Genomic DNA, 12,721 nt, shown 5'->3' with positions numbered 1-12,721 from the left:
AATACACTGAGACCATTACAAAGTCATTTTAATTTACTTTACTTTTTCGTTTTCCAGTAGAATGAATGTCAACCATTTTTGTATTTAACCCCTAAAAATGGTGACCCCGATTTCATTTAATTAAAATCCTCTGTAACAATTGTGGTACACTTTTGCTTACAGTGTATGGACAAGAGAGTGATTGGGACACTGCGATGCGAGGAGCAGGGGACACCTCAACGGGAATGGCATTTTTAACTTTTGACATTTCACGCGTCGTCGTTATGGCCGTCATCGTACACCTCGTCGTATGGGTAATGTGATTATTTCTTTTATTTTTTCTTCTTAATATATATATATTTTTTTTGTTCAGTTAAATTGCTACGTTGGCTGTTCGGGCGGCACTTTAAAGTGGCTCGTTCCCGGTCTAATGCCACACATCTGTATATGGAGACTCCATCCGTGGCTAATTCACGACAATTTGCATTGATCGACGATTACAGATTATAGATCGATTCATTCACTTCCTAGCTACATATACGCAACAACCTACGCGCTCTTTACTCAAATGCGTTTTTAATTACATTGGGCAAACACATCCCATCCCATCCCATCCCATTCGATAGCATTCTATCCTTTTGGCATATCATTCCAATAGGTAGCTGGCGGCAGGCGGGAGAACAATGAGAGCACGAAGCACTGCATCATTTTCTAGTTGGAGCCACTCATTTGGTGGATTGATTGTGGTATTTGTTAGTGTGTGTCTTAGTGAAATGTCCGCATTGAATCCAACATGGAGTTGGGTATCGATTTCAAGCTCCCAACCTGACCAAGCGACAAACAGACATGGCAAGCCAGCCAACCGAACCATTCAGCCGCTCCCCAGTTCATCTTCATCTTCATGCTCTGCCTTCGCCTTCGGGCGCCTTTCAACGTTTTGCTACTGGCGCGTAAATTTTCATGTCGTATTGCGATTTGCAAGCATTTAACAAAGTCAAAACAATTTTAATGCTCAGATGGGGCAGTTAATTAAAATTGCAACGAACATCAGTTGGTCAGTAGTTGTGGTTTTAGTACCTGCTACCCATTAACCAGAAATAACATGGTATGTTGTTTGGCACTCTAAAGTGCTGTGAAAGATGGCATTTGCTCAGTTTCAAGGCAACTCAATCGAATGCAGCCCTTTAGTAGCTAAATTTCATATCAACATGTTGCGAAATTTCACTCAAAAAGGAGTTGCTCTAAAGAAGGAACTATTCCATTCCATTCTTAAATGGATATTGGGTTATATTTTCAAACCATCTTTCGAAAAATTAACCCTTGAAAATTTGTTGAAGATCTTAATTTAATTATATAATTTTTTTGTCTTGTTTTTTAAGAAATTTTACTCCGAAAAATCCCAGACAATTAGCAAGGTGGTTCATGGTTGTAAAGGATGCAGTAAGACTATTTAATTGATTTGACTGATTAATTAAGGAAATGAAAGCAAAGTGAATGGTTAACATAAACATTTGATGAAAGAGAACAGGAACAAGTCTTAGTGGTCTGTCTTAACAAGTTAAGAATATAAAGTTGTTCACATAGTGAAAACTTAATTGATTATTTAAAAGCAGTTGAAAAAACTTGCATTGTTAGCGAAATCTAGCATTCGAAAGACTTTGCGAAAGGCTTGAACAATAAAGCAATTATTCGAGAGAAAGTTCAAAACATGAACATTAAAATATTAATTAAGAAACAATCGTCGCCACCCGGGGCCTTTTAATAAGGAAAAGCGAAGAGAATTCCCAAAGATATAATAAAACTGAGGAACTGCCACGCTGTGTGGACAAAAATATAAATGTGTTAATCAGGAGATGATTTTAATGCTCAGGACTTTGGGAACTCACCTTCGATAAGTTACAAGGTATAGTTGAGTTGATCTTCAATCTCAAACAATGCCCAGAAGCCAAGATTTAGGGAAATTGTGTTTGCCTAGCTACCTAGAGTTCCCTCAGCCTCCGCGACACCTGTCGGAGGAGGCTACTCCTCGGTTAGGTTCATTCTCATTGGCATTCCCATGTAGTCTTTGACCAAATATCAAATTAATTTTAATGCCTGTGCACATTAATTACCAGACAAACCAGCAAAACGATCCTTTGCCTTCTGTGCCTCTCTGTCGTTCGTTTGCCCTCTCTATCTATTTTCTGTTTTTGCCATTTTGGTATTTCGACTGGTTTATAATTCAATAAAATTTGATTAGGCATTAATTTGCCATGGCGGTTAATTAATGAGAGCTTTATGCTTCCGCCTCTGTTCGCTTTGACCGCCCCCCCTATCATCATATTGAGGATTTTTAAGCTTCCATGTAATATCAACTTTTAGGTATACAAACACAGTATTAAGTGCGCGTAAAATTGGGGCGTTGAGCGGGTTGGTCGCTCTCTATCTTTTGAGTTCCGTCTTCATCTCCCCATCTCTCTAGCCGACTTAGTGGCATAATAGGCCAATTATTACTGCAATTTGCATTAGAGCAGCGCTAAAATAGCCACAGAAGGCGCTGGAAAAGGGGATTATGCACATAATCAAATTCCAAGGGGAAATGCCAAATTCATTATAATTAGAATTAAAATTTCTGCGACTATATTAAATGCAAGATATTTTACGATATTTCGGGAATACGCCCATGTCATGAATTTGTAATCCCATATGGTAGGAAAAAAAATAAAGAAGAAACAGTGGAACACAAGGAAAAATTCTTTTTGAGCTGCGCGCGTTGTTATTATGAAACCGTTTAGAGAACGTGTTTGCGAACAGCACAGTAATTTGGTTAGATTACCAAGCGCTGACGACGACGACGACTCGAGGATGATGATGATAATGATGATGATGCCGCTGCCGACGACGGCCCAGGCCTTAGAAAAGATGCAGAATGATGCAACTTTGGCATGGGGAAAACTGCATTTTCCAGCCAACCAAGCAGCGACGAATGTGGGCCAATCTATCACCGCTCAAAGTCACACCACGAATAGGAGACATGATGTACTATATGTAGAGACATACATACATACAGATACACCGAGGAGTATTCCCGTTTGGCAGCGTGTGAATAGAAACGTTAGCTCAGCCACGTTCTGCGTGGCAGCATCCCGATAAAAGTTGATTGCAAATTTATAGAAGCCGCAGCAGATTGGCCATAAAACTCATGTACAGTGGCCTGACTGTACTACCTGACGATCCATCAAGTCCAAACCGAAGACCGAGTCCAACTCAAAGTCAAAGTCAATCGATGCGGCTGAGGACTGGGGGGACTTAAACAGCAGATAGATAAGCATTTGTTGTCAACACAAGACCGACTTCCGCAAATGCTCAATCATTCCCAGTTGGGGCAAAAAAGAAACAACAACAAACCAAAAGTGAAATCCGCCATGCCATGTAAAGATTTGTGTGCTGCTTCTTAATTGAATTTAATTAGTTGGCACAGCGCATATGCAAATATGTGCCAAGTGTTCAAATAGATACATATATATTTACTTATATACTTATGCACATATATTTGGTCATTATTCTTTAAATTGCGCCGTAGGTAATAATTCTAAAGTCAAATATCGTATACGGTAAGGGTATATTCGTTTATGCAAATTTTTGGTAGTAGTTTTCATTCAGTTTAATGAACCATGCCCCGATAACTTAAAACTGTGATATTTTGATAATGGTGACCCCGACGTTTGCATGGAAAACGTTAAAAACCTGAAATGAGTTATATTTACCACGTTGTTTGCATTAATCAAACCAAGAGAGATCATCACCTTGTGCTTTTGGAAAAATGGTGACCCCGACGTTTGCATGGAAAACGTTAAAAACCTGAAATGAATTATATTTACCACGTTATTTGCATTAATTAATCCATGATTGGTCATAGCCTTGTGCTTTTGGGAAAATGGTGACCCCGACGTTTGCATAATAATGTATTTTTACACAATTGCTTTAAACTAATTAGTTGTGTTAGAGTATCTTTTCATTAAGCATACCTATATAGCGCTAGCATTCCATATTTCAGTTGTTGTAATGTTTGCACTTTTATTTCGTTTCGACGATGCCGCCGCCAACACACTCCACACACTCCACACAAAGCGGCTGCAAACCAAGTAGACGTAGACCTTCAGACGCCAAACACTCCAACGCCAGCCAGCACAACAGCCAACGCGACAGTTGGACTGGCAAAGAGAGCTCAAGCAACGACAGCTCTTGGCGTTGCAATTGCGCACTTCTGATACGTTTCACGTTTCTCGTTTCACACCACACACAGAGAGGCCGCCCGGTCTTCAGTTTGGTCGGTCGGTCGGTCGGTCGTTCAGTCAGTCGGTCGGTCGATCGGTGGGTCGGTCGGTTACTCCGTCTGAGGTCTGAGCTGTGAGGTACTCATTTGTTTATTCAATGCTTGATTCATTCACCTGTAGTCTCCGTTGGTGGATTGACACCTGACATGGTAGAGTAAATCATAGGCAATGGCACAATGGCTTGGACCAAAAGTTATCGCGCTGTTGTTGCTCTAATTGCAATTCATAAATATATGTACATTACTAAGTACATATGGCCCGTATATCTAAATAATTATACAATGTCCCGATTTGGTTAGCATAAGCAAATATAAACCAACCAGTCAAAGTGCCGAAGGCGTACCTACAGGTTTTCATTACATTCATGATTCATTCATCGATGGGATACAATTCAAAAGATTTATGACTACTACTACTATATAGTATAATTTCCGTTTTTGGTGTTGAAATCGAATGAAAAAGATGATAGTCATAATGATGATGATCGTGATGATTAAATCGTACAAAGTAGTGACTGTAATCATTACATATTACTTTTATTGTTGTTTTGCGTATGCGTACAAATTGAATTGGTTTTTGGATATAAGTTGGTTTAGGATTGGGTTTGATATTATATATATGTATATCATCAATATATGTATATAGGTAGTACTTTTTAGATTATGGATCTCGTACTAAGTCTGCTATCAGTCTACTAATGCATGTGTGGGTGTCGGTGTTAATTAATTAATCAAACCATAACAAAAATAATTAGTTGTGATTGTTTTTTCACATTCAAAAAACTAAATCTAAATCTTCCATCCGTTGCTTAAAAACTACTGCGTACTCAATCGATATTGTAACAAAATCAATAACAAACTCAATTATCAATCGAAAACTTGTCACATTATACATAGATCAATCACAAGACATACATATACGCATTTCGGTATATAAAAAGCTGCCCATCCCCTAAAATAATATAGTTAAAATCCTTTAAAATAATACCCATAATATACAAAACATATAGATTAGATTGCATCACATAAAATCGTTTCTCTTCATGCCTCGACCCCCTTTAACTAAAGGGCACAAATATTTGCTTTCTTTTCTCTGTTCTCTGGTTAATTGGTGATTAAATTGTTTCCTACAAAGTGTATTCTTTAGAATATTTGGTTATTTCTATTATGAATATTTTTCGATATATATAGTTTTAGTAAAATCTATGTGTATATACGTATGTATGTATGTATGTGGTTTCCTAACAGATGTTGAGAGTTGTATATTTGGAACAGACTAAGTAAATTGCTATTGATATTAATTCTATAACTCTGCAGACCCTGATAGATCGGAGCAATGCGAGTATAAAGTTAAAATTGGAGTTACTATCGGTCTGTGTCTGGATTAGCTGCGAAGCTCTGCAGAGTTATGTATATGAAACTTCGGTGTTCCGAAGAGAAGTTACAGTTTATATCTTCTTTCTTGTTGGTTGGTATATAATTTTTGGTCAGACCTCTTGGATATACATATATTGTTGCATTTGCATTTGGGTGGGTTTCGAAGTTTTTGTTTACTTATTTAGAAGACAGTCTTCTCAAAATTAACATTACAAATTCGGTCTATATCAAATGGAGCGGGGGAACACTATGGTTTGGTTGGTCGATCGGTCGGTCGGTTGGTCGGTCTATATGTATTAATGGTCCAGGGCCTGACCCACTACTACTACTATTATAGGCCATCCTCATTTAGACCCTGCGATTGTTGTTGCTGTGCTCCTGCTGAAGATTGACATTGTTCATGACGGCACTCATGTCCACAACCACCGAATCGGTCATCACACATTTATTTGAGGTTGTCTCCAGTTCCGTTTGACCTTCATGTAGGCCGTTTCCATTGGGTGTACCAGCAGGAAGATCCTATAAGGAGTTGGCCAATCCAATTAGGAATAATGAAACCGCTTACTTTTCTCATTGATACCTGATAATTAACTCCAGCAGCATCCAGAGCCATTAGCTCTTTGCGCGAGAGCTCCTCAACCACAGCGGCGGCATAGCAATCGCCCAGCATATTGTTGGTAGTGCGAATACGATCACTGGCAATAAATAAAGTATTATGAATCAATCTCTGTGTAAAAAGGCCAATGTACTTACACAAACCAATCGACGGCGAAAAGTAGAGTCACATCCTGTACGGGGGCATCAATGGCCGAAAGGACCACCAGAAGAAGGACCAATGCGGCACTGGGCACACTAGCAGAACTCATCGAAGCAGCCGTCGAGGTCAAGAGCACCGTCAGGAGTTCACCGCAGCCCAAAGCCATTCCGCTCATTTGGGCAACGAAAATGGAGGCCACGGCTATATAAAGGGCTGTGCCATCCATGTTAATGTTGCAGCCAATGGGCAGGACGAATCGGGTAATCCTGGCATCCACGCGCAGTTTCTCGTTCATGCAACGGAATGTGATGGGTAGAGCGGCAGCACTTTTCGAACGGAACGGTTTTTGGATTGGTTTTTGTTTTTTATTGTGACAAAATGGATGAGCGGATACGATGCGACGTTGTTTAACAGGGATTTGTCATAGAAGGAAAAATACTTGTAACACAAAGACTCACAGAGAGACAGAGAGAATATATATGTGTGTATGTGTGAGAGAAAGAGAGATAGAGAGAGTGGGAGAGAAAGTGACGGATCTCAACCATCAATCATCATATTTGGGCTTACGTTGAGGCTGTAGCAAAGGCGGTCAACATGGCCTGGATGAGGCCAGCGTAGAACTTGAAGGGATTGCGACGCACAAACACAAAGTAGATCGCCTGCATCACGACCAACTGATAGATGATCACACCAATGGCCACCGTGATGATGAACCAGATGAGTTGAGCCATCACCAGGCTCAAATTATCGACACTCAATATTTTGCCAGCGATGACCGAACTGATGCCCACCGGGGTTAACCACATCACGCAGGTCACCATTTTCATGATCACCTCAAAGACGGCGGCAAAAAAGTCAACCACTACTTGACCCTTCTGTCCGATGGTCCCCAGAAATGTTCCAAACACTAGGCAAAAGAACACAATGCCCAAGGTGTTGGTGCCACTGCGATATTGGACATCGCGAACGAGAACCACTTCCTCAACATCCTCCAGTTGCTGACGCTGTGCCTCCACGCTTCCAGTTAGCAGAGCAGCTGTGTCGTTCAGTAAGGATTCATTGAAGTTGTGCAGGATGCTCGGCTTGGGCAAGTACACAGTGTGAGCCTGTTGAATTGATGCCTGAAACAGATTGTCCGGAAAGACGTTTCTGTGGAAGAGAAAAAACAGAGACATCTATTGTAAGAATAAAGATAAATACAGAATTAAATTTATCATTAAAATATTACTCTAGAATTTGATATTTTCCACCTCGTTGGTGACATTTGTCCACTAAACACTAACGAACAATTCTAATTTTTCAAAGAACCGCGTGAAATTCGTATCTCTGGCTCTAAATTTATGTAAATTTTTTTTGGGAAAATGACACCCAGGACATAAAATGAGAATAGAGAATATAATCGTTGTGTTATATGACAGAAAATATGTAATTTAGTATTTTGCGTTGCGAAATAGAAGTAACAAACTGACAAAAGCTGATTGCAAACTAATCACATTGTTCCATTTAGGGCCCTATTCCATTTATTTAAGGAAAGTTTGAGTTTTATCTATTTATGATTTGGAATATTGGACCATACTAAAGATGTTAAAAAGCCAAACATGAAGCCTATTAAACATGAAACCTATTCTTTTATTAGCATGCTAAGAACTCAACCAAAGGACCGTGGCTAAGTTTTTGGTTTCTCTTCCCTTTCTTATAGCCGTCAAACTGGAAAAACATTCTATATAAAAAGTCGAATTTCCGCGTAAGAACGGCTTACAATCTTAGGCTACAGCAATGCGGCGCATGTAGCGTGCTATTTTATATGACAGCTTCATAATATAGTCATTTGATTTTGATCAAATTGGGCACAGACATTTTTAAAATGTGGTACAGTCATTAATAGGAATGCTAAAGTGACAAATATGTGTATGTCAATAGTCTACAAAACAACGAAGTTATTGAGAAAAGTCTCAGTTCGTGACTTTGCTGTTTTTATGAGAGCTAAACGATACAGTGGTCCGATCCGGCTAAGTTTGAGATATACAACCCTTGCAGTATATAGAAACCCACATGCTCTGCAGTTCTTACTAACTAGGAGGAGTTCGCGTCGAAACCAAGGGACAGGCAGACGGACAGATAAACAAAGACTATAATAACTCGTCTTATCATACCTTTTTGCAAGGGTTTAAAAACGTAGGCAGTGCAATAAATATATAAAGTCAACTTCGGAGGTAACGGTGATGTACAATTTTCAAGAAATCTTTATTTTTTTCTCGAAAGTATAGGTATCTAAGATTTTTGGAAGGGTAGAGCGTAGAGTCAGAAACGTAGCGCAGCAGCATCGAAAGATTTAATTAAATTATCTCAGAACCACTTTTATGTGGTACGGATCATAGCTCAGTCAGGATGACTTATAGTTTTGTTTTTTTGTTTTAAAAACCTCAGAAATTAAGAAATTGGTTTTAAATCAAAAATAAACCAAATTTTTTGTTGAAAGAACACTATCTTATGCAGTTAAATAATAGGGAAAATTAATTAAGAAAAAATTAATGTTAAAAATAAATGTTAATTATTTTGCGAAGATTGTCCTTTTTATGAGAAATACAAATTGTCTTTTTAACGACGAATTCAAAATCTGTTAACCAACCAACGTCGACCCAATCAGCGTTTGTAGCATAAGCTTAGGCTGATTGAAAAATTCAAAACAAAGCGGACAAGCGCAAGAGAGCGCTTAATTACTGTGGAGCCAGGTAGATGGCGCCAAAAAACTGCGCAGCTTGCTTGGTGGCGCCAAAAAGTATTTGGCGCTAGCGAGCAAGGGCGCCAAAGGACGAAATTTTAAAAATTGTAGTCCAAACAATTTATTCATAAACAACTGTTAAACTCACCTGCCCAAATCTAAAAGACTATCCAATAAATTCACAGCCTTCTTATCGGTTGATCGATCATCGGCATTATGCAAATCCGGATTACCAGGATGTATGAGCATAACAAGAGCTATGCCCAAGGCGGCATTGAAAAACGAAGTGCTGGCAAAGTACACAAGAGTTCGCAAGGCAATTTTTCCATTCATTTTGGCATTCAGACTAGCCGATCCGGCAATTAAACTGGAAATAACCAGCGGCAGAATCATCAGCTTAAGGACCCGCATAAAAAGCTCGCCCGGATATGAAATCAGCATAATTGAATCGCCATGCAAGTGCAAGGGACGCAGTGAAAGGCCTACAAAAAGGGAATACTCTCAGCTAGAATCAATTATTCAATACACGCTACTGAGCTTACCCAAAACGACTCCCAGCAAGACACCCGAAAGCGTTACTAGAAGCATTAGATTGTCGCTTAGCCATTTCCGGTAGCCGGTTAGTTCCTCCAACGGTGCGTCGCTGCGTTCGGTGGTCTTGGGCGGCAATTCGGTGCCGTGAACCGCCGAAGCTACATTCGGTGGTCCCATTTTTGCAAAGAGATAATCTGAAAATTTCTCAGACATTGTCCTCACAAGATTTCTCAATTGATAGCAGCAGCAGCAGCAGCAGCACAAAGGCAATAAATAAGCAACGAGGGAGATAGCAATAGGAAGGGAACTCCTTGTCGTGTGTCCTTTATATGGCTATTTGATGATTGGGATGGTGAGGGAAAGTGCGATGGGAACGACGTTTGATCTCTAGATTTGAGTTATGTGTTTGTAATTGATAATTCGGATTGTTGGATTATTGATTTTTTAAGTACTTCACATTGAACTTGAGTATATTGATTAGATAAGCCATTTGACTGATAGCAATCGCAAAACTATTATCGATGCGGCGTTGTCTTCTTTTCCCTTAAGGTTTGTGTATGAGTTTTAGCAGCTTCCCGTACAGGGCCCACTACTAACAAATCTTGTTTAATTAATGGCTCCGTTGTTATAGCTTTTTATTGGCTAGTTCCTGCTGGAATTACTTGACCTTCGGCACTGCCGCGACAAAATCCACCGATGTGTGCGAGTGAGATCGAATGACAAGGAGATAGAAAGAGAGGGATAGAGCCAGACAGAGACAGCTATAGCGAGAGAGTCCTGAACTCTTTAAGTGGCCAAGTGCAGTTCCTTTTTCGGCACTAACGACGCAGACGACAGATAATCGATTTTTTGGTTTTTTTTTTTTTTGGTTTTTTGATGGTCCTCTTAGGGCAGCTGCAGTTTTGCACTTCGTTGTGGATCTAAAAAAAAGAACTGTGTCACACAATCCGAAAGTCCTTACGTTGTTTTTTTGTCTTTAAAATAATCACACGGACACACGCACTTAACGCTTTCGTTTTCACTTTAAGCAGCGTTGAGAAAGAGAAAGCACTCTGCACTGGTTTTTTCAATGACTCCTCCGGTTACTGGCGGAAAGTAAACCTCTCACTGCAAGTTAGCTCCTGCGAATGTCGGGACTCTCGCATGTGTGTCTGGCTTTTATAACAAAAAGCTCGGAGTTCTCACCCAATGAAGGAGCTTTCTCAAAATGCCGGCAATGACACGGAAAAGGGAAATGGCAACGGAGACAAACAGCGACGACACGCACTTTGCGCGTATCTCTTCCCCCTCTCTCCCCGTCTCTTAGTTGAAATTTGATTGACGGTTCATCATAATAATTATCATTAAAGCGGAAAATTCCGCTTGCAACTCACGCGAATAACTTTAATTTGAGTGTTGGATGGGGTTGGTGCAGGGCGCAGGGCGCAGGGGGGAAGTCAGTCAAGCCGAGTCGAGTGCAACCCATTAGCTTTAGCATTAATTCTATTTAATGGCCATGCTAATCGATTTAAATGGGAGCACAGTCAGTTCTTCAATCGTCCTTGAGGTGATTTCGTACTAACGTATTTAACAATATATATGTACGTACGTATTACGTATATGTATATATACACCTATTGATTTGTTAAATGTCGCTCCTTGTTAGCTGTCATTCATAAATCATCATGTGGCGGCGACTTATTTCTAATTTGTTTGGTCGCTTTTTGTTGTCGGGCAATGGGCCAAATCGATAGGGCTGCAATCCGGTTAAATTTGGTATGTGCCAAATAAGATTTCTTGATCTTGATCTTTAACAAATATTACAAAATGTCTCAACAAGATCTGAACTTGAACTTGACATTGTCTCTCTCTCTCTCTCTCTGTCTCTCTTTCCCTCTGTGTCTCTCTTCCACCACTCATTGTAGAGATAAGTTTGGGTAATTCCTTTAGGTGGTACTTATTGAACGACCTTCAAGCAAGGTACAATCGAATTGCTTTCGTGCCAAAGACCTCTTTTTTATAATTGTTCCCTTTCTAGCCTTTTAAATAATAACTATATTTAGGAACTTTTTCGTTGCTTATTTGTTGCCTTTGCTGCGCTGACGTCTTTGCGCTGGGAAGTTTTACTTCAACTTGACTCACCTTTGACTATTAACCACAAATTACCCAGGATTGAGCCGATGATTGATGACGGCTTCGCACTCGTACTCACACTCACTATCACACAACCCTAATCACTTGTCAATGCTTTGGATTTCTTTCTCTCGATTTGATTTCAAGTTCTTGTTTTTCCTTTGGCTTTCCTTCAATGTGTATGATTAACGTTTTGCTAATGCCGATTGTTGGTAAAATTTTCGCAGCAATTTTAATTGCTGTTGCATTAACAATTTCAAAATGCGTTGCACTGCTGTAGCCGTTGTAAGAGTTTTCAATTTTCAATTAGCCTGACAAAAGAAATAAGATACTTTGCAAATTGAATTATGCCATGACAACAACAACAACAACAACAGCCACAAAGAAGGGCTTAAGTTGTTTTCTTGTGGTAACTACTGATTATGTGACTATATAATATGTGTTATTCAGTATCAACAGTATCTATCCTACCTCAAAAACTAACAACAACAACAACTGACAACTGACAACCGACAACCGTTCGATTCAATAATTCCTAGCAAACTGTCCGTCAAATATCGCTGGTTAGGCAATTTCAACTCTAAACGACACGGCCACGACACATGCGACACTACCGAAACGATCGTTGCACCAGCTAATGAAACTCTGTGCACACACAACACGTTCTCCTCTGCAATTGAACGAAAAGTGAGCAATAAATTTAATTTAAGCGGCAGAGGCAACAACATTTCTTTGGCTTTGTTTCACATTTTCTTTTCACTTTGTCGCCGCCGCCGCCGCCGCCGCCGCACCAAAAAGGGTTCACAGAGACACCCATAAGAAAGAAAAGAAAGAACGAGTAGAATAGACCGAGCAAGTGAGACAGAGAGTGTGAGTAAGACAGGGAGAGAGAGAGAGAGAGAGAGAGAGAACGAGAGAGAAGGCT

General features: G+C 39.8%; 1 protein-coding gene across 1 annotated transcript; it reads right to left on the bottom strand.

The window, feature by feature from the left end:
- Nucleotides 1–4,806: 4,806 nt before the first annotated feature.
- LOC6644128 (excitatory amino acid transporter) lies at nucleotides 4,807–12,107 on the bottom strand. The gene is made up of 7 exons (XM_015178035.2): nucleotides 11,806–12,107; nucleotides 9,693–9,878; nucleotides 9,299–9,632; nucleotides 6,996–7,577; nucleotides 6,425–6,754; nucleotides 6,252–6,366; nucleotides 4,807–6,190 (listed from the first exon to the last, which is right to left on the bottom strand). Exons 2-7 carry the CDS (start codon nucleotides 9,859–9,861, stop codon nucleotides 6,020–6,022), a joined length of 1,701 nt encoding a protein of 566 aa, XP_015033521.1. The 5' UTR covers nucleotides 9,862–9,878; nucleotides 11,806–12,107; the 3' UTR covers nucleotides 4,807–6,019.
- Between the last annotated feature and the right edge of the window lie 614 nt (nucleotides 12,108–12,721).

The sequence above is a fragment of the Drosophila willistoni genome (assembly GCF_018902025.1).
Source record: "Drosophila willistoni isolate 14030-0811.24 chromosome 2R unlocalized genomic scaffold, UCI_dwil_1.1 Seg167, whole genome shotgun sequence".
Taxonomy (NCBI): Eukaryota; Metazoa; Arthropoda; class Insecta; order Diptera; family Drosophilidae; genus Drosophila; species Drosophila willistoni.
Note: the sequence above shows the minus strand (reverse complement) of the source record. Positions and strands in the feature narration are given on the sequence as shown.

Coding starts and splice junctions, on each gene's coding strand:
- LOC6644128 (XM_015178035.2), bottom strand. CDS start 9,861: ATGGGACCACCGAATGTAGCTTCGGCGGTTCACGGCACCGAATTGCCG. Junction 9,633..9,692: donor CTTGCTGGGAGTCGTTTTGG/GTAAGCTCAGTA, acceptor CCCTTTTTGTAG/GCCTTTCACTGCGTCCCTTG. Junction 6,191..6,251: donor CTGCTGGAGTTAATTATCAG/GTATCAATGAGA, acceptor AACTCCTTATAG/GATCTTCCTGCTGGTACACC.